This window comes from Plodia interpunctella, chromosome 16 (assembly GCF_027563975.2).
Source record: "Plodia interpunctella isolate USDA-ARS_2022_Savannah chromosome 16, ilPloInte3.2, whole genome shotgun sequence".
Lineage (NCBI taxonomy): Eukaryota > Metazoa > Arthropoda > Insecta > Lepidoptera > Pyralidae > Plodia > Plodia interpunctella.
In genome coordinates this window covers 1,674,838-1,694,595 of record NC_071309.1, presented here as the reverse complement: position 1 = coordinate 1,694,595, position 19,758 = coordinate 1,674,838, and the positions used below count along the sequence as shown (strand labels likewise).

Genomic DNA, 19,758 nt, shown 5'->3' with positions numbered 1-19,758 from the left:
TGGATAAGATTTTACAAATGTTTGCTTACATTCCTTAGCCGGTGTAGCCCTCATGTAGCCCGGGGGCCCTGTATCATTGATTGACAGCTGATACGTCGGCAGCTACGCCCCTGACAGGGAGACGATGTTCGATGCAATGAAAATATGCTCCGTTTATCTTTCCTCCCCACCCTGGTCTGTGCATCCGTGTTCATTTATTGCACCAAAAAAAGGATTGAAGATCGTTGATTTGTGAAATTGCTTGAAGTGTTCCATTATATTGTCGCACTGGCAACGAATGATAAAGCCCAGGCACTATTGACTCTTTTATCTATGACTAAAAGACTTGGGATTCCGACCCTGTGGGAATTTTGGGAAAAACAGGAGGATAAACACCTAAGCGACCGTACGTCATAATTTACTTGAAAGACCTGAACATTTATCGCCATACATTTTAAAAGAGTAGGCCTATGGTATTTTTTTTAAAACTAGGTACCTACCTAGGTAAACATGTTGTGATCAGCGCGCGCGAGGCAGCTTTAACGAGCTAAATCTACGGCCAGAGGGAAACGGATGATGAATCTGAAAAATAAACTGAAATTGAGAGATGAAAGCAAAAGAAATCTATATAATATGTTAAAATACGGCAATTTTTTTTTGGCCTACCATACAAATCGACTTATCAGCTGTTGGAACACCAACATTAAAAAGTTTGTTTTTTATATTTAAATTTTTGATTACGGCAACATTGTATCGAATTTTTTCTCTCTTGTTCGTTCTCCCTCCAATAAACGGTCACGTTTCTCCGTAGCTCCTGGATTTTTATTTTTACCAGCCTAAATCTACAGTCCGCTATAATTCACAGTTTACATTTTTATTCATGGTCCTTTCTCGATCAGTAAATATCCGCGAGTTAATTGTAGGAGTGGTGTGCAGTATACAATTTCAAATCCACGTCGCGTGCCTATGAACGACGGCGCGGGAAGACGCCATCACAGCCACCGGAGTGACGGCAGTGTTCAACAATCAATATTGTTGATCAATTTGCGGAAGGAGCGAGCAAGGGCAGCTTACAGGCAAGCTTGTTGCCATACAACAGGCAAGCAGGAAGTTTTTTCCATACCTACATTGCAAATTTTACTTTGTATTTGCCACAATTTTATTTGGCGGCAATTCCACGTTCAATTCATATCCTGTGCGACGACACGTTCGCCTCATTGATTGGTGCGATCAAGTTGCCAACTTTCGACACGACAAGCAATTGGCGCTGTTGTACCGGCGTGCACGCGTGTCATTGGTCCGATGCGCCGTGCCAAACACGACGAGTCTACGACAACAGTGAACAACGCCCGCCATTTTGTGTCATCAGCAAGTCAAAGCTTTGATATTGTGTTTACATTTCGAAAATAAATAAAATTTGTTCCGCTTTTGTGATTTAGATCAGTGCAAATTTACTACTTACGTGCAAAAAAGTGTTTTCACCGTCTCAACCTCGTCTCAACTAAAAAACAACCATGCCAAAAGATAACTTCGAGCCCGCGGTTGCCGAGACCTATGACTTGGCTACTCTTCGACGTAAACGCGCGGCTGTTAAGGGTGTGATCACTAAAATGCATAACGCCCTAACTGATCCAAGTACTTCTGAATTATTGGATGAACATGCCTTGCGCGTCAGGGAGGAACGCCTGCGAGCTTCATTTTCTAAGTGGGAGGATTTATGCCTCGAGATTATTGCGAGGGACCCCGATGACCCTGAGGATGAAGTTGAAAGTACGTATTTAGAAGCACTTACTAAAATTGGAAGACTTTCTACAAAACATGTTAAGGAGCCAGTAATGTGTCAAACTCCAAAACTAAATAAAATTAAGTTGCCAAACGTGGTAATCCCGACCTTCACAGGTAAATACAGGGAGTACCAAGCCTTCATTGGGCTTTTCGATGCATTAATTCATAAAAATAATAATTTAGAGAGCATCGAAAAGTTATTTTATTTACAAAGTTATTTAAAGGACGAACCTCATGAGATTATTAAAAATCTTCCTTTATGTTCTGAAAGCTATGATGAGGCTCGTAAAATATTAAAAGAAAGGTACGATAATAAGTATAAAATCACAAATGACCATATAAATATATTGTTGGATATAACCCCTATGACTAAGTCTACAGCATCTAATATTAGAAGTTTTTTGTCAATTGTTAAGCAACAGTTAGCTGCTTTAAAGAATTTAGGCCACTCTGTTGATCAGTGGGATGCTATCATTCTTTGCATTTTGACTAGAAAATTGGATATGATTTGCAATAGGGAATTTGAACTTGGTAGACAACAACAACCTAGTGTAACAAGTATCATTGAATTTCTAGAGAAGCGAGCTTTAGCGCTTGAAAATGTGGAACGAGATAAAGTGTCATCGGCTCCAAAAGCTGTCCACATAGCTACTGTGAAGAAGTTACAGCCTGCCAGCACTGAAAAGAAGAGCTGTTTACTTTGTAAGTCTGAACACAAACTCTTTTCTTGTTCCCAATTTCAATTAATGTCAATAAGTGAGCGAATAAAGTTTGTTACAGCTAATAATATATGCCAAATATGTTTAAATAATCATAATAAGCCATGCAGATATAAGTTTAAATGTCAGGTCTGTAAGAAGGATCATAACTCTCTTCTCCATAAGGAAGAGGCTCCATCACCATCACCAGTCACATTGGTGGCTGGATCTGCTACAAAACAAATTCTGTTGCCTACAGCACAGGTAAAACTTTTAGCGAGCAACGGAACTGAAGTTTATGCCAAGGCTCTCCTCGATACTGGTTCACAGGTATCCTTTGTGACCAAAGAGCTAGCAGATTTATTAAAATTACAGATTCAGACTACAAGTACTCCTATGACTGGTATAGGTCAAACTTTTAATGAATTAAAGCAAAGGGTGAATTTGGAATTGCACTCACTGACACAGGATTTTAAGATTTTTGTTCCTTGTTACTTGCTTGACAAAATTACTTCAAAATTGCCTCAGAAAAGTTTCAATATTAATAAATTAGTATTGCCTCCCAATATAGTATTGGCCGACAAGACTTTTAATCAGTCAAGCAATATACATATTTTATTGGGTGCTGACATTGTGTTTCAGGTGTTGCTGCCGCCTGAGTCACAATACAACCATGCAGGGCATGCGGCTTCATCTCCATTACTTAATACAAAATTTGGTCATGTAGTTGCAGGTAGCATACACTTAGACAATATTAATTTAAGACACACACAAGCGGTTAATTCCTTATTTTGTGAAGCATGTACTTCTAGTTTAAATCAAACACTATCGGAATTTTGGCAATGTGAAAAGGTTCCTGAAACATTTACAGAAACACATTCTGAACATGAATTGTGTGAAAAAATATTTTTAGAAAATATTCAGCTTGACAGACAAAACAATAAATTGCAAGTTGTTTTGCCTTTAAAACAGCCTTTAGATTCTATTAATCAATCTTTAGGAGATTCATTACATTTGGCTTTGAAAAGATTTTATAATTTAGAAGTTAGACTTGGTAAAGACCCTAGTCTTTATAAACTATATTCAGATTTTATTAATGAATATTTAAAACAAGGTCATGGTACGGTCATTGATATCAGTCAATACAATTTAACAACTGATCCAGTGTACTTCTTACCGCACCATCCTGTTATTAATTTACAAAAGAAAACGACAAAATGTCGAGTTGTTATGGATGGTTCTATGAAAACCAGTAATAAGACTTCTTTAAACAATTTATTGCTTAATGGACCTGTAGTACAAAAGGAACTTGTTGATGTTTTGTTACTATTCAGAATAGATTTTTATTTCTTCATAACAGACATAAAGAACATGTTTCGCAACATATTGTTACATCCAAAATACAGGTCTTTGCAAAATATTCTATGGAGAGATAATCCCAATGATAGTGTTCAATGCATTCAACTAAACACTGTCACATATGGGTTGAAAAGTTCATCTTACTTAGCAACTAGGTGTTTAAAATGGTTAGCTGAGCTATACAAGGATGACTTCCCATTGGCTGCATTCATAATTAATAATTGCACATATGTCGATGACATTCTATTTTCTAATTGTTCCTCGGATAACTTGATAGAGGCCCGAGAGCAACTATGTAAATTGTTGAGTCTAGGCAGTTTTCAGTTACATAAGTGGGTGTCTAACTCAAAAGAATTATTACAGGACATCCCACAAGATAGACAACATTTTGATGAGATAGATTTACAAGCAAACAACCATTCATTAAAGACTTTAGGCATGTGTTACAATACTCAGTCAGATTCTTTTATAGTGTCAAGTCCTAAAGCTACGGGTAATATGCCCCAGTCTAAACGTGAGATTCTTAGTTTTATTAGCCAGTTTTTTGATCCCTTAGGCCTTGCTGGCCCCATTGTGGTAGGTGCTAAAGTGATTATGCAACGTCTGTGGAAGGCTAAATTAGACTGGGATTCGTTACCTGATAAGGAGTTGCTACAAGCATGGCATGAGTTTTACACTAGCTTAATTTCTATGAAACCATTAATCATAGAGCGTTACATAAGTTTGCATAATATTAGCTTTGCCGAAATTATTGGGTTTGCCGATGCTTCCAGCACCACTGCTTATGGCTGTTGTGTATATTTAAGATGTGTTGATGAGGCAGCTAATGTTAAGATTTCCTTGTTATGCTCGAAATCTCGTATAAATCCTACTTCACAAAGTTTATCTATACCAAGACTGGAGCTTAACGCTGCCTTGCTGCTCGCTAAGTTAGTGAGCAGAATCCATGAAACAATATCAGTAAAAATAAAAATACAAAATGTGTTCCTTTATTCAGATTCACAAATTGTTTTAGCTTGGCTTAAAACTAACATAAATACATTAAAAGCGTATGTAGCAAATCGTGTTAAAGCTATTATGCAACTTACACAAACACACACTTGGTCATATGTTAGCTCGCAGGAGAATCCAGCTGATTGTCTTAGCAGAGGTGTGACACCTCACGAGCTAGCTGATCACCCCCTCTGGTGGAGGGGACCAAAATTTTTACATTCAAGTGAGTATAAACCAAATTTTAATTTTTCAATACCACAAGAATTACCTGAGGTCAAGGACTCTTCCGCATGCTTGAGCGCTATGGTTTGTGTTTCTACTTCTATTGTTTCTAAAACATTATGTCTGGATTTTCTAGATAAATTTTCGGATATTAATAAGATGCAAAGAGTGATAGCTTATGTCCTACGCTTCTGTCAAAATGCAAGGTCCAAAGGTATTAAAAATAAGCTTAATTATGTAACCAGTCAGGAACTTAATAATTCTTTGTTAATTATTTTAATGTATGAACAACAAAAGTTTCTGAAGGATGATATCCATGCTTTAAGGTGTGGTAAGGCCATTGTTAAAGGCAATTTAAAATCTCTTTGTCCTTTTATTGATGACAGTGGTTTGCTGCGGGTTGGAGGGCGCTTGCATAATGCTGATATACCATATTCGCAGAAGCATCCAATTATTTTGCCGCGAGATTCGCGCGTCACTAACCTAATAATTCATAGCGAGCACTTGAGGAACCTCCATGCAGGCCCTAAGTTGACTCTGTCATCACTAAGGCAAAGATTCTGGATAATACATGGTCTTAGAGAAGTTAAGAAAGTTTTGTACACGTGTACCATTTGTTTTAGATTAAAAGCAGAAGCTTCTAAGCAATTAATGGGCTCTTTGCCGCCTGATAGGGTGAAAGCATGTCGCGCCTTTCAAAAAGTCGGTTTGGATTATACTGGTGCAATATCATTGAAAATTGCTAGAGTAAGAAAGCCAATAATCACAAAGGGTTATGTTTGCGTGTTTGTATGCTTTGTAACCAAAGCAATGCACTTAGAGCTTGCTTCAGACTTAAAAACAGAGACTTTCATTGCATGTTTAAACAGGTTTATTGCCAGAAGAGGGCTGCCTACTGCCATATACAGCGACAATGCTTCAACCTTCAGGTGTGCAGGGAAGCAGTTAGATGATATGTACAAATTACATAATTCTACAGAACATCAAAGATTAGTTTCTCAATTTGCAGCTCAAAAGAGAATTGAATTTCATTACTTACCTTGTTATTCCCCAACGTTTGCCGGTTTAGCCGAAAGCGGTGTGAAAAGTTGTAAGAATTTGTTAAAAAGAGTGTTATTAAAGTCAATTTTAACCTATGAAGAATTGTATACAGTTTTATGCCAAATTGAGGCTATCTTAAATAGTAGGCCTCTAATGCCACTATCTAATGATGTAACTGACTTTTCCTGCATTACTCCAGGGCATTTTTTGATAGGTACAGCTTTAAATACATACCCAGATGCAAATGTTACTATGATTACTAGATCTCAATTTTGGAAAATATGTAATGAGATGAAATTAGAATTCTGGAAAAGATGGAGTAAGCATTATTTGAATTTTTTACAATGTCGTCCAAAGTGGCTGACCTCTCAACCAAATGTAAAAATAGGTTCGCTTGTAATACTTAAGGATGATAATTTATCACCAATGTACTGGCCCTTAGCCAGAGTAATTAATACCTATCCTGGTGATGATGGTAGGGTTCGTGTGGTTGAAGTAAAAACTTCAAACGGCCACATACATAGAAGAGCTGTAGTGAAAATATGTGTACTACCGCTTGATAGTGATGATGGCAGCAGCTGTGCCTAGAGGTGTTCCTTACCAATCCCAAGATATGTGTTTACTATCGTAGGGCTAGGCACAGCACCCGCCTTTATGTACAATTTTGTATAAGTATTAATAGTAAATAACTCTTTTCTTATTTTAGTAGAATAAGCTACTGGTAATAGTGTTTTATATAGCAAACATAACAATGTAAGTTTCTCAACAAAAAAATGTTTACATAGTTTTTAAGACATTTAATGTTTTCAATATGTTATGTCAATACCGTTCCTATTTATTTAGATATCAGTTAAGTGTCTGATTAAAACCTGTACTCAATAATTTGGTTAAATTTACAATTCATAGTGTATGCGTACATACTACTTACAGAAAGTTAAATTTTATTCTATGTACTAAGGTTTAATGTCATTCTATAAAGTGTAATATTTATAGTTTGAAAATATTCTTATTGTATCTTTTGTTTGCCCCGGCAATATGTTGGAACACCAACATTAAAAAGTTTGTTTTTTATATTTAATTTTTTGATTACGGCAACATTGTATCGAATTTTTTCTCTCTTGTTCGTTCTCCCTCCAATAAACGGTCACGTTTCTCCGTAGCTCCTGGATTTTTATTTTTACCAGCCTAAATCTACAGTCCGCTATAATTCACAGTTTACATTTTTATTCATGGTCCTTTCTCGATCAGTAAATATCCGCGAGTTAATTGTAGGAGTGGTGTGCAGTATACAATTTCAAATCCACGTCGCGTGCCTATGAACGACGGCGCGGGAAGACGCCATCACAGCCACCGGAGTGACGGCAGTGTTCAACAATCAATATTGTTGATCAATTTGCGGAAGGAGCGAGCAAGGGCAGCTTACAGGCAAGCTTGTTGCCATACAACAGGCAAGCAGGAAGTTTTTTCCATACCTACATTGCAAATTTTACTTTGTATTTGCCACAATTTTATTTGGCGGCAATTCCACGTTCAATTCATATCCTGTGCGACGACACGTTCGCCTCATTGATTGGTGCGATCAAGTTGCCAACTTTCGACACGACAAGCAATTGGCGCTGTTGTACCGGCGTGCACGCGTGTCATTGGTCCGATGCGCCGTGCCAAACACGACGAGTCTACGACAACAGTGAACAACGCCCGCCATTTTGTGTCATCAGCAAGTCAAAGCTTTGATATTGTGTTTACATTTCGAAAATAAATAAAATTTGTTCCGCTTTTGTGATTTAGATCAGTGCAAATTTACTACTTACGTGCAAAAAAGTGTTTTCACCGTCTCAACCTCGTCTCAACTAAAAAACAACCATGCCAAAAGATAACTTCGAGCCCGCGGTTGCCGAGACCTATGACTTGGCTACTCTTCGACGTAAACGCGCGGCTGTTAAGGGTGTGATCACTAAAATGCATAACGCCCTAACTGATCCAAGTACTTCTGAATTATTGGATGAACATGCCTTGCGCGTCAGGGAGGAACGCCTGCGAGCTTCATTTTCTAAGTGGGAGGATTTATGCCTCGAGATTATTGCGAGGGACCCCGATGACCCTGAGGATGAAGTTGAAAGTACGTATTTAGAAGCACTTACTAAAATTGGAAGACTTTCTACAAAACATGTTAAGGAGCCAGTAATGTGTCAAACTCCAAAACTAAATAAAATTAAGTTGCCAAACGTGGTAATCCCGACCTTCACAGGTAAATACAGGGAGTACCAAGCCTTCATTGGGCTTTTCGATGCATTAATTCATAAAAATAATAATTTAGAGAGCATCGAAAAGTTATTTTATTTACAAAGTTATTTAAAGGACGAACCTCATGAGATTATTAAAAATCTTCCTTTATGTTCTGAAAGCTATGATGAGGCTCGTAAAATATTAAAAGAAAGGTACGATAATAAGTATAAAATCACAAATGACCATATAAATATATTGTTAGATATAACCCCTATGACTAAGTCTACAGCATCTAATATTAGAAGTTTTTTGTCAATTGTTAAGCAACAGTTAGCTGCTTTAAAGAATTTAGGCCACTCTGTTGATCAGTGGGATGCTATCATTCTTTGCATTTTGACTAGAAAATTGGATATGATTTGCAATAGGGAATTTGAACTTGGTAGACAACAACAACCTAGTGTAACAAGTATCATTGAATTTCTAGAGAAGCGAGCTTTAGCGCTTGAGAATGTGGAACGAGATAAAGTGTCATCGGCTCCAAAAGCTGTCCACATAGCTACTGTGAAGAAGTTACAGCCTGCCAGCACTGAAAAGAAGAGCTGTTTACTTTGTAAGTCTGAACACAAACTCTTTTCTTGTTCCCAATTTCAATTAATGTCAATAAGTGAGCGAATAAAGTTTGTTACAGCTAATAATATATGCCAAATATGTTTAAATAATCATAATAAGCCATGCAGATATAAGTTTAAATGTCAGGTCTGTAAGAAGGATCATAACTCTCTTCTCCATAAGGAAGAGGCTCCATCACCATCACCAGTCACATTGGTGGCTGGATCTGCTACAAAACAAATTCTGTTGCCTACAGCACAGGTAAAACTTTTAGCGAGCAACGGAACTGAAGTTTATGCCAAGGCTCTCCTCGATACTGGTTCACAGGTATCCTTTGTGACCAAAGAGCTAGCAGATTTATTAAAATTACAGATTCAGACTACAAGTACTCCTATGACTGGTATAGGTCAAACTTTTAATGAATTAAAGCAAAGGGTGAATTTGGAATTGCACTCACTGACACAGGATTTTAAGATTTTTGTTCCTTGTTACTTGCTTGACAAAATTACTTCAAAATTGCCTCAGAAAAGTTTCAATATTAATAAATTAGTATTGCCTCCCAATATAGTATTGGCCGACAAGACTTTTAATCAGTCAAGCAATATACATATTTTATTAGGTGCTGACATTGTGTTTCAGGTGTTGCTGCCGCCTGAGTCACAATACAACCATGCAGGGCATGCGGCTTCATCTCCATTACTTAATACAAAATTTGGTCATGTAGTTGCAGGTAGCATACACTTAGACAATATTAATTTAAGACACACACAAGCGGTTAATTCCTTATTTTGTGAAGCATGTACTTCTAGTTTAAATCAAACACTATCGGAATTTTGGCAATGTGAAAAGGTTCCTGAAACATTTACAGAAACACATTCTGAACATGAATTGTGTGAAAAAATATTTTTAGAAAATATTCAGCTTGACAGACAAAACAATAAATTGCAAGTTGTTTTGCCTTTAAAACAGCCTTTAGATTCTATTAATCAATCTTTAGGAGATTCATTACATTTGGCTTTGAAAAGATTTTATAATTTAGAAGTTAGACTTGGTAAAGACCCTAGTCTTTATAAACTATATTCAGATTTTATTAATGAATATTTAAAACAAGGTCATGGTACGGTCATTGATATCAGTCAATACAATTTAACAACTGATCCAGTGTACTTCTTACCGCACCATCCTGTTATTAATTTACAAAAGAAAACGACAAAATGTCGAGTTGTTATGGATGGTTCTATGAAAACCAGTAATAAGACTTCTTTAAACAATTTATTGCTTAATGGACCTGTAGTACAAAAGGAACTTGTTGATGTTTTGTTACTATTCAGAATAGATTTTTATTTCTTCATAACAGACATAAAGAACATGTTTCGCAACATATTGTTACATCCAAAATACAGGTCTTTGCAAAATATTCTATGGAGAGATAATCCCAATGATAGTGTTCAATGCATTCAACTAAACACTGTCACATATGGGTTGAAAAGTTCATCTTACTTAGCTACTAGGTGTTTAAAATGGTTAGCTGAGCTATACAAGGATGACTTCCCATTGGCTGCATTCATAATTAATAATTGCACATATGTCGATGACATTCTATTTTCTAATTGTTCCTCGGATAACTTGATAGAGGCCCGAGAGCAACTATGTAAATTGTTGAGTCTAGGCAGTTTTCAGTTACATAAGTGGGTGTCTAACTCAAAAGAATTATTACAGGACATCCCACAAGATAGACAACATTTTGATGAGATAGATTTACAAGCAAACAACCATTCATTAAAGACTTTAGGCATGTGTTACAATACTCAGTCAGATTCTTTTATAGTGTCAAGTCCTAAAGCTACGGGTAATATGCCCCAGTCTAAACGTGAGATTCTTAGTTTTATTAGCCAGTTTTTTGATCCCTTAGGCCTTGCTGGGCCCATTGTGGTAGGTGCTAAAGTGATTATGCAACGTCTGTGGAAGGCTAAATTAGACTGGGATTCGTTACCTGATAAGGAGTTGCTACAAGCATGGCATGAGTTTTACACTAGCTTAATTTCTATGAAACCATTAATCATAGAGCGTTACATAAGTTTGCATAATATTAGCTTTGCCGAAATTATTGGGTTTGCCGATGCTTCCAGCATCACTGCTTATGGCTGTTGTGTATATTTAAGATGTGTTGATGAGGCAGCTAATGTTAAGATTTCCTTGTTATGCTCGAAATCTCGTATAAATCCTACTTCACAAAGTTTATCTATACCAAGACTGGAGCTTAACGCTGCCTTGCTGCTCGCTAAGTTAGTGAGCAGAATCCATGAAACAATATCAGTAAAAATAAAAATACAAAATGTGTTCCTTTATTCAGATTCACAAATTGTTTTAGCTTGGCTTAAAACTAACATAAATACATTAAAAGCGTATGTAGCAAATCGTGTTAAAGCTATTATGCAACTTACACAAACACACACTTGGTCATATGTTAGCTCGCAGGAGAATCCAGCTGATTGTCTTAGCAGAGGTGTGACACCTCACGAGCTAGCTGATCACCCCCTCTGGTGGAGGGGACCAAAATTTTTACATTCAAGTGAGTATAAACCAAATTTTAATTTTTCAATACCACAAGAATTACCTGAGGTCAAGGACTCTTCCGCATGCTTGAGCGCTATGGTTTGTGTTTCTACTTCTATTGTTTCTAAAACATTATGTCTGGATTTTCTAGATAAATTTTCGGATATTAATAAGATGCAAAGAGTGATAGCTTATGTCCTACGCTTCTGTCAAAATGCAAGGTCCAAGGGTATTAAAAATAAGCTTAATTATGTAACCAGTCAGGAACTTAACAATTCTTTGTTAATTATTTTAATGTATGAACAACAAAAGTTTCTGAAGGATGATATCCATGCTTTAAGGTGTGGTAAGGCCATTGTTAAAGGCAATTTAAAATCTCTTTGTCCTTTTATTGATGACAGTGGTTTGCTGCGGGTTGGAGGGCGCTTGCATAATGCTGATATACCATATTCGCAGAAGCATCCAATTATTTTGCCGCGAGATTCGCGCGTCACTAACCTAATAATTCATAGCGAGCACTTGAGGAACCTCCATGCAGGCCCTAAGTTGACTCTGTCATCACTAAGGCAAAGATTCTGGATAATACATGGTCTTAGAGAAGTTAAGAAAGTTTTGTACAGGTGTACCATTTGTTTTAGATTAAAAGCAGAAGCTTCTAAGCAATTAATGGGCTCTTTGCCGCCTGATAGGGTGAAAGCATGTCGCATGTGCGATGCAATGAAAATATGCTCCGTTTATCTTTCCTCCCCACCCTGGTCTGTGCATCCGTGTTCATTTATTGCACCAAAAAAAGGATTGAAGATCGTGGATTTGTGAAATTGCTTGAAGTGTTCCATTATATTGTCGCACTGGCAACGAATGATAAAGCCCAGGCACTATTGACTCTTTTATCTATGACTAAAAGACTTGGGATTCCGACCCTGTGGGAATTTTGGGAAAAACAGGAGGATAAACACCTAAGCGACCGTACGTCATAATTTACTTGAAAGACCTGAACATTTATCGCCATACATTTTAAAAGAGTAGGCCTATGGTATTTTTTTTAAAACTAGGTACCTACCTAGGTAAACATGTTGTGATCAGCGCGCGCGAGGCAGCTTTAACGAGCTAAATCTACGGCCAGAGGGAAACGGATGATGAATCTGAAAAATAAACTGAAATTGAGAGATGAAAGCAAAAGAAATCTATATAATATGTTAAAATACGGCAATTTTTTTTTGGCCTACCATACAAATCGACTTATCAGCAGATCGGACTTAGTATGAAAAGTCCTATTTTGTTCCGATTTCACATTTTCTTTTGGAAGTTATTTTACCTATTTCATATGTAGATGCACCATATTGTGGCAATTTGTTACGTGAATAAAAAAATATATGAAGTAAATTTTTCACATTAGTACATATTTACGGAAATTGATCAGTTCCTAATAAGAAAATTTCAACCAATGAATCGTGTTTACATTAGTCAAGACTACTGCCATCTGCCGTCGAATAGTTGTTGGTGAAATGAAAGCAAAACAAGAAGTGCTTGCGTAGACGCCATCTGTTGGTGAATAGTATGATCAAAAACCATCACTAAATAAAAATGATAGATGGCGCTATTATTGTTAAATAATGTTGTACATGTACTAACATCGACAACGTTAAAATTCAAGAATTCAAAATAATTGAATAACCTCATCATAAGTTACAGATGGAAATACATGTAATAAACACATGTAATCCTTTACAGAATTTTAATGATTTTGAACATACTTTTATTGATAAATATATTTTTTATGAAAAAAGTTCGATATAAACTCAATTGAATGAATTGTTCATTGATTTTAGACAATATCTGGTACTTTGTCAGTGAACAAGTAAAACTACTTAAATAAATCATTTTGTCAATGTCAAATATTGTATTGTGATAGAGACGACGAACGACGAAAACGAGATAAAACATACTTTTGATTGCTTTGATTTTTTATGAATAACAGGGTAAGGGTTTTAAAAACACTGGCCTTTAAATTAATGACAGTTTCTTTTTTTCAATATGCAGCTGCTGAGAAATTTTGAAATTTTTTATAATAGCACTCAGTCATATTCTACTTCAAAAATCGGTTAACGTTATAGTTTCAATAATATTTTACATGCACTTCACTATTATTAACGACGGCGTCGACAGCTGGAGTTGCAGCGTGTGTCAAACGGAGTGACTTGCCTTGCCTGACATGACACTTGTTTATCAAAACTTCGTGAAATCAATACGCATTAAATTCTAAACAAAGTGAAATTGTTTGTCTATTATTCATTTTAGTTTAATCCAAGCGTTGAAGAACTCGTTTAAAAAACAAGTGGAAGATTTGTCGCCGAAATGGCAAACACGTTCGCTGTTTGTCTACTAATCCTCTTTGGTACAAGTAAGTTGGAAATCATTAATTAGGTTTGCTATTTTATTGTCCTTGTATTTGTTACGTAGCTTCACATTTTCGCGTACTAAAAACCAATGAGTGCAGTAAGTTCGTTTTCTAGCCATGCGAAACAATTGGCATGCAATAAATTGGATTGTAATTATTTTTCTGTTATGTAGGTATTCCATCATTATTGTACCTACCTACCTATGTTATTCAGTCCAAAAAAAAAAAAGAACCATGGGTTGGGTTATTATTACCCAACTGTGGGACAAGAATACATGTACAAATATGTAATTAAATAAGAAGTAGACTATTAAAAATATTTATTGTACATGATAGCAATAGACTGAATTTAAGTAAATGACAAAAAGTATTTTATTATTTTTAAACCAATAACAGGTAGACATTTTATAATCAATTTTCTATATACCTCCATTTTTATTAGCAACACTTCTACTTAATACAAACCTTTTTTATGCCTGTTTGTATTTATTTGCTACTGAACATAGATTATGTGACCACATTCCAGTAAAACATAATTTACTGATAATACCTACATTCTGCTTCTGTGTGGTATCGGTGTAACTTTATATGAAACTACATCAACATTGATATTAGTTTTATATGCATGCATTTTATTTAAATAAAGTCATATGGTCTTCATGATGATGTATTGTTACATATAATAAGACATCTGCTGTGTCTGTCTCAGAAATGGGCTGGTTTTCGAGTGTAATTCCTATGGAAGGTTTAAATAGGTGTATAATTTATTATGTTTTTAACCAAGCAAAACTGGGATTAGCCACTAGTATAAGTATATGTATAATGAGCTATGAATAAAGCTATTTTAGAATTTCATTATAATCAAACTATTAATATTTATTACAGTTATATTAACCAGATGTTCTTTGTTCACAGATTTGTCGTTAGCTCGACAAGTACCCAAAGAGTGCTCTAAAGGGCCCGAGTATTGGTGTCAAAGTCTCAAGTGAGTATTAACTTCTTTTTGAGTACTCTGAGGCAAGGAAAGACTATCAAGTCTTACACTTCAATTGCTTCCTGTCTAGAATCAACAATTTCATTGTGTAGATCCCAGCTAGGATGTGATCTTTCAGGTTGCATGGCCCTGTCACCCCCGTGGTGGGATGAAGACGTGATACTATATGTATAGTAAGTTATTGCTTTAACAATAGATTTAGATAATGTGTTCTCATATCCTTACATATTATAAAACTATGTCCTCTGCTGCGTCTGGCTGTCTGTTCGCGATAAACACAAAAATTACCAAAAGATAGTGTGATTCCTGGGGATGGTTTAGGTGTAATAATTTCCAATTTTTTTTAGTTTAAGTGTATATATTAGCAAAGGTTTTCTAGAAATTCAACCTTTCCATTGACCTAACAATCTCACGTCACATCATTATCTGCGTCTATAATTAAATTATCTAAATAATTTGTATTGATCAATTACGATTGTTGTAAACAACACTTATCTTTATACTCTGTGTATGATTATAAATAATATAAATAAATTCATAGCAATCAAGATTTTTAATTTAATAATGCTGTAATAGTACATTAAAATTATGGTAAGTTGAAAATTACAGCCCAGGCGATACAGCTACAAGAAAGCAGAGGCTGTAATTGAGAATATTAGCTTTTGTTATTTTTTAATAACAAATTTTGTAATTTTCCGGTATAAAAGGCCCTAAGTACTTCAAAATATATGCGTGCAAATTTTCAAGAAGATTGGCTGAGTAGATTAGAGCGTGAAGAGGTAACAAACAAACACACCATCACATTTATAATATCAGTTAGGATTCGGATATGAAACATTGTCATCTATGTAGCCTAGGTATTTTGATTACTAATAATGTCAAACTGAAAGAAGCGGTGGTGGTGTAATGGTTAAGACCCCCACCTGTGGATCGAAGGGTCCCAGATTCGAATCCTACTCGTGCCACATGAGTTTGTATACCAATCTGACTCATGTATAGTAAGTAGTTTTCATCGACCACCACTCGCTTCCAGTGAAGGAAAATCATCGTGAGGAAACCTGTACACTTGTTGATTATTGTGTGTGAAATGGAGAAGGCAATGGCAAACCACTCCATTAATAATGCCAATAAAGTTGTTACGTGTGTTTTATTTCATGTAATGACGACCCTCAGTCATGAGGAATACGACTGTGAAGAGAATAATGTCAAACTAAGGACAATTAGGTACTTATCAAGAAACATAGTTGTGACATTGTCTTTCTCCATTATCTTCTAAACTGACGAAATTAATTGTTGATTCGTCTTGCCGTTGTATTGCTAAATTCATGTTTTTTGAAACAAAATGGCTGGTTGGTAACTGTTTCTGTTATCTAATATATTTTTATCCATATCATTATGCTAAATGCGAAAATCTTTCATGGCTTCACGGCAAAACCGGTCGGCCGATTTTGATGAAATTTGGAATAGATATAGAAAATTACCCAAACATAAGCAACCAAGGGTGGAGCATATGGGTTCCATATTATTGGAAGTATGGACTAGCTGTTGCCCATTATTGGAGAAAAGTTTTTTGTTGTTTTACTGAGCCAATTTTGATGAAATTTGGCATAGAGATAGGCGAAACTTTCAGCAGTGACATAGGCTACTTTTTATTATGGTTTTCCCCGAGCGAAGCCGGCGCGAGACGCTAGTAATGATATTATAAAAATAAAAGATTAGTATATTTTAGTTTCTAATGAATAAACTCAAAAACTACTGGGCCGAATTTGATGAAATTTGGCACAAAGATAGGCGAAATGTTCAGTGACATGGGCTACTTTTTATTATGGTTTTCCAAGCGAAGTCGGGGCGAGAATAATTTTTTAAATTATTATTATACTTATATATAGTAACATAATGACGAATATACACTACTTACATACATACATTGCTGATTATTTATTCCTTTCAGTAAATAAAAGGTTTTCCAACAAACTGCGCAATGTTCTTATCTTAATATTTTTGACTTTTTTCGTATCGAAAATAACATTGAATTTAATATGTCTCCTTCCATACAAATATTATCGCCAATTGAAATAAAACCGCCCATATTCACTTAGCTGGCTATTTATCGTTATGTAAACGAATGATTCATTTTCACTCCATTGACTCATGTGTGACTGATCTACTTGTCTAAATCGAACAACGGAAATTTGTAATGAATAGAATATTAATGTTATTATGTACACACAGTCTGTCAAGAAACTGAAGAAAACTGATTTTAAATGAAACTAATTATGTTCCATTGCAATACCAAATAGTGTATAATGGCCAAGATTGGTTGATAAACCACCAATGTTGCCAGCCAACAGGAGACAGGGCTCTTTTTCAGTTCATCATCAGTTCAGTCATTCATCAGTTGATCATTTTATTCACAGACTGTAGTTCGTTTGAGACCAATTGCGCTAATAAGTTCAACTGCATCGTAGTTGTTTTGTATTGGTTGGCGAATAAACAATTTGAACGAACGAACCTATTACTTTCCGGCATTGTTTAGCGAATGCTAGTTATCATAAAACTAGCGGCCCGTCCCGGCTAAAACCATAATAAATTATACACCTAAATCTGCCTCACGAATCACAATATCTATTGGGGAAACCGTACCAAAATACGTCCATTAGTTTATGAGTTTAACGCGTTCATACAGACAGACACGACAAGAAGTCCCCCTTCTTTTTATAATATGCAAGGATATAAAAGTCTTAGGTCCAGTCCACATATACTATTGTGAATCAGGTTCTATAAGGTAGAAATGTAGTTGTGAATCTACTTAATTCTTATAATGTGTCATAGACATAACCATATTAGACAATCAGGGACGAGGTCAAAAGACATCACATCGCACGAACATGTCATGTGATGTTTTATAAAATACGGTAGAGAGTGAGAGAGAGAGAGAGACAAATAAATTGTATTCTCTTCGCGGTATTTCGAAAGGACTTTGGATATGATATAAAAGAAAATTTACATCACATTGTGTACAATCGTAGGCAGACCTGATCGGCCCAACGTTAACTACCACAGGTCGAGTTTATCACCTCCCGACTGTACTAATTAAAATTAAAGATTTGTAAGTTATATTTTATGACCAAATTCCTAATCATTTAATTACGTTGCAATGATTTCCGCTTGTTCACATTTCAGTTATTGCAATCAATGGGTACAGGCAAGTTTTTGTACTTATAACTAGATTATAGCGGATTTCTAATGAATTTAGATAGGTTTAAACTTTTTTAGACGTACACATGATATGTGTTATAGAGATTAGCACGTACGGATATGACAAAGTAAATATATTAATGGATATAACTAGTAGCAATTGATACAGGGGGGGAATCGTGAGAATATTGCATTGATCAGACGTAATTAGTTTGACTCATACTGTTGAGGGTCACAATGGAACTTTTATCAATCGTGGATGACCTATGAACTGTTGTTCAGAGACCGCAGGTTAGGCTGAGGCAATGGTCATATCACAGCGAGCGAGTGTTTCAAAGTTTACATGAAAAAAAGCCATGTCCGTTTACTTAATATTTATTTACATTAATATTAATGTTATCAAATCATTTGTGGTCGTCCAAATCAAAAGGGGCCTTTATGGCGGCTAGGATTTGACCTAAGTGCCATTAGGTTTAAGGTTTGATTTGATTTGGACGACCATTTTTATTCAGAAATCAGACCTTCACAGACACTTTTTCACGTCAAATTTTATATTGTGTAGTAATTTCTCACACACTACAAAGTAATAGTATTTCGGAACGACCACTGCTGAGAAGAAATGCAGAAATAAACTCATTTGAATAGTGTTTAAAACATGCAACTTAACTATTATTCATTGTAATGCACGAACACTACAGTTGTTTAATGTATTAGTAAAATGTATGTTGTGTGTATGCAATAAGTCCTATTCTATTAAAAAGGAAATCCTAGGGCCACGTTTTTCTCGTTCCCGTGGCAATTTCGGGATAAGAATGTGTTTATATGTGTATCCTTGTCAGTTCTTGTGTAGGGGTACACAAGAACTGACAAGGATACACATATAAAACAACTACGTCCAGAAGTTTCCACTGTCTGTCTGTCTTTCCGCTTGCCTGTCACTCTTTCTGTAACTCTATTGTCTTGTCTCTTGGCCTTCTTCGGATTTAATAAATTTTGTAATACAAAATTTAGGCTCCCTTTTGAATGATGATTGATTTATTTATTTACTCAATGAATGAACCACACATTTGTTAATATCCTTGGAGAAAAGGCTACTCCTATGAAGTTTGTTGCATCGCTTCTTTACCTGCGCTTTGGAAGTCAGCGGAAGCTTTAAGTACATTTTTGACGTCAAGAAGTGACGTATATCATAATAATTGTCATCCTAATTTTAATAAAGAATGTTGAAATTGCAATTAAAAAAAATAAATTTATTTACCACTTTTACAACTATTTTTACAGGACTGACCTAATTTACAATAGCGTAACTAAGTAAAGAACTACTATGTTCTATTGTCATATTTGTTTATCATATAAATTATTTGTCACCAGGATCGGCGCGCAATGCGGCGCGGTGGGCCACTGCATCGGGACAGTATGGGAGACGAAGCTGGCCAAGGTCCGCCACAACGAGGTGGCTTCCACCTTCATCAGGCTCTTCCAGGAGCTCAAAGACATGCAGGACATGATTAACGAGGTGTGCCCTTCGGTTCATTTATTATAAAAATACTTCTCTTAGCATTGTCTAGTCTAGAGTAATCTGTATCATGTTCGTATGTACGTAGAGCCCACACATCAAGTTACCCTGTATGAGCTACTATGGCGCGTAAACGCCGAGATTACAATGAATTTGGGTAAGTTGATGTGCTGTTGACTGTACC

At 35.8% G+C, this 19,758-nt stretch overlaps 2 protein-coding genes across 3 annotated transcripts in view; both read left to right on the top strand.

Annotated features, from left to right (window-relative positions):
- The first annotated feature begins 709 nt into the window (after window positions 1-709).
- LOC128676429 (uncharacterized) lies at window positions 710-12,167 on the top strand. 2 transcript variants are annotated; one of them, XM_064436458.1, is made up of 5 exons: window positions 710-1,749; window positions 2,341-2,466; window positions 3,105-8,196; window positions 8,788-8,913; window positions 9,552-12,167. In XM_064436458.1, the coding sequence occupies exons 3-5, from the start codon at window positions 7,941-7,943 to the stop codon at window positions 9,566-9,568; spliced, it is 399 nt and encodes a 132-aa protein (XP_064292528.1). In that variant the 5' UTR covers window positions 710-1,749; window positions 2,341-2,466; window positions 3,105-7,940; the 3' UTR covers window positions 9,569-12,167. The 2 variants fall into 2 exon arrangements, with proteins under 2 accessions (XP_064292528.1, XP_053612508.1); XM_053756533.2 differs by lacking the exons at window positions 8,788-8,913; window positions 9,552-12,167 and having other exon boundaries at window positions 716-1,749; window positions 3,105-7,236.
- A 1,482-nt stretch (window positions 12,168-13,649) lies between these two features.
- Window positions 13,650-19,758, top strand: part of Sap-r (Saposin-related) — a 28,656-nt gene continuing 22,547 nt past the window's right edge. Inside the window, exons 1-3 of the mRNA XM_053756428.2 lie at window positions 13,650-13,869; window positions 14,782-14,851; window positions 19,430-19,574. Of these exons, the coding sequence (XP_053612403.1) occupies window positions 13,824-13,869; window positions 14,782-14,851; window positions 19,430-19,574 (261 nt within the window). The 5' untranslated portion in view covers window positions 13,650-13,823. The remainder of the gene's footprint in view (window positions 13,870-14,781; window positions 14,852-19,429; window positions 19,575-19,758) is intronic.

Coding starts and splice junctions, on each gene's coding strand:
- LOC128676429 (XM_064436458.1), top strand. CDS start 7,941: ATGCCAAAAGATAACTTCGAGCCCGCGGTTGCCGAGACCTATGACTTG. Junction 8,197..8,787: donor CCCTGAGGATGAAGTTGAAA/GTACGTATTTAG, acceptor TTGAATTTCTAG/AGAAGCGAGCTTTAGCGCTT.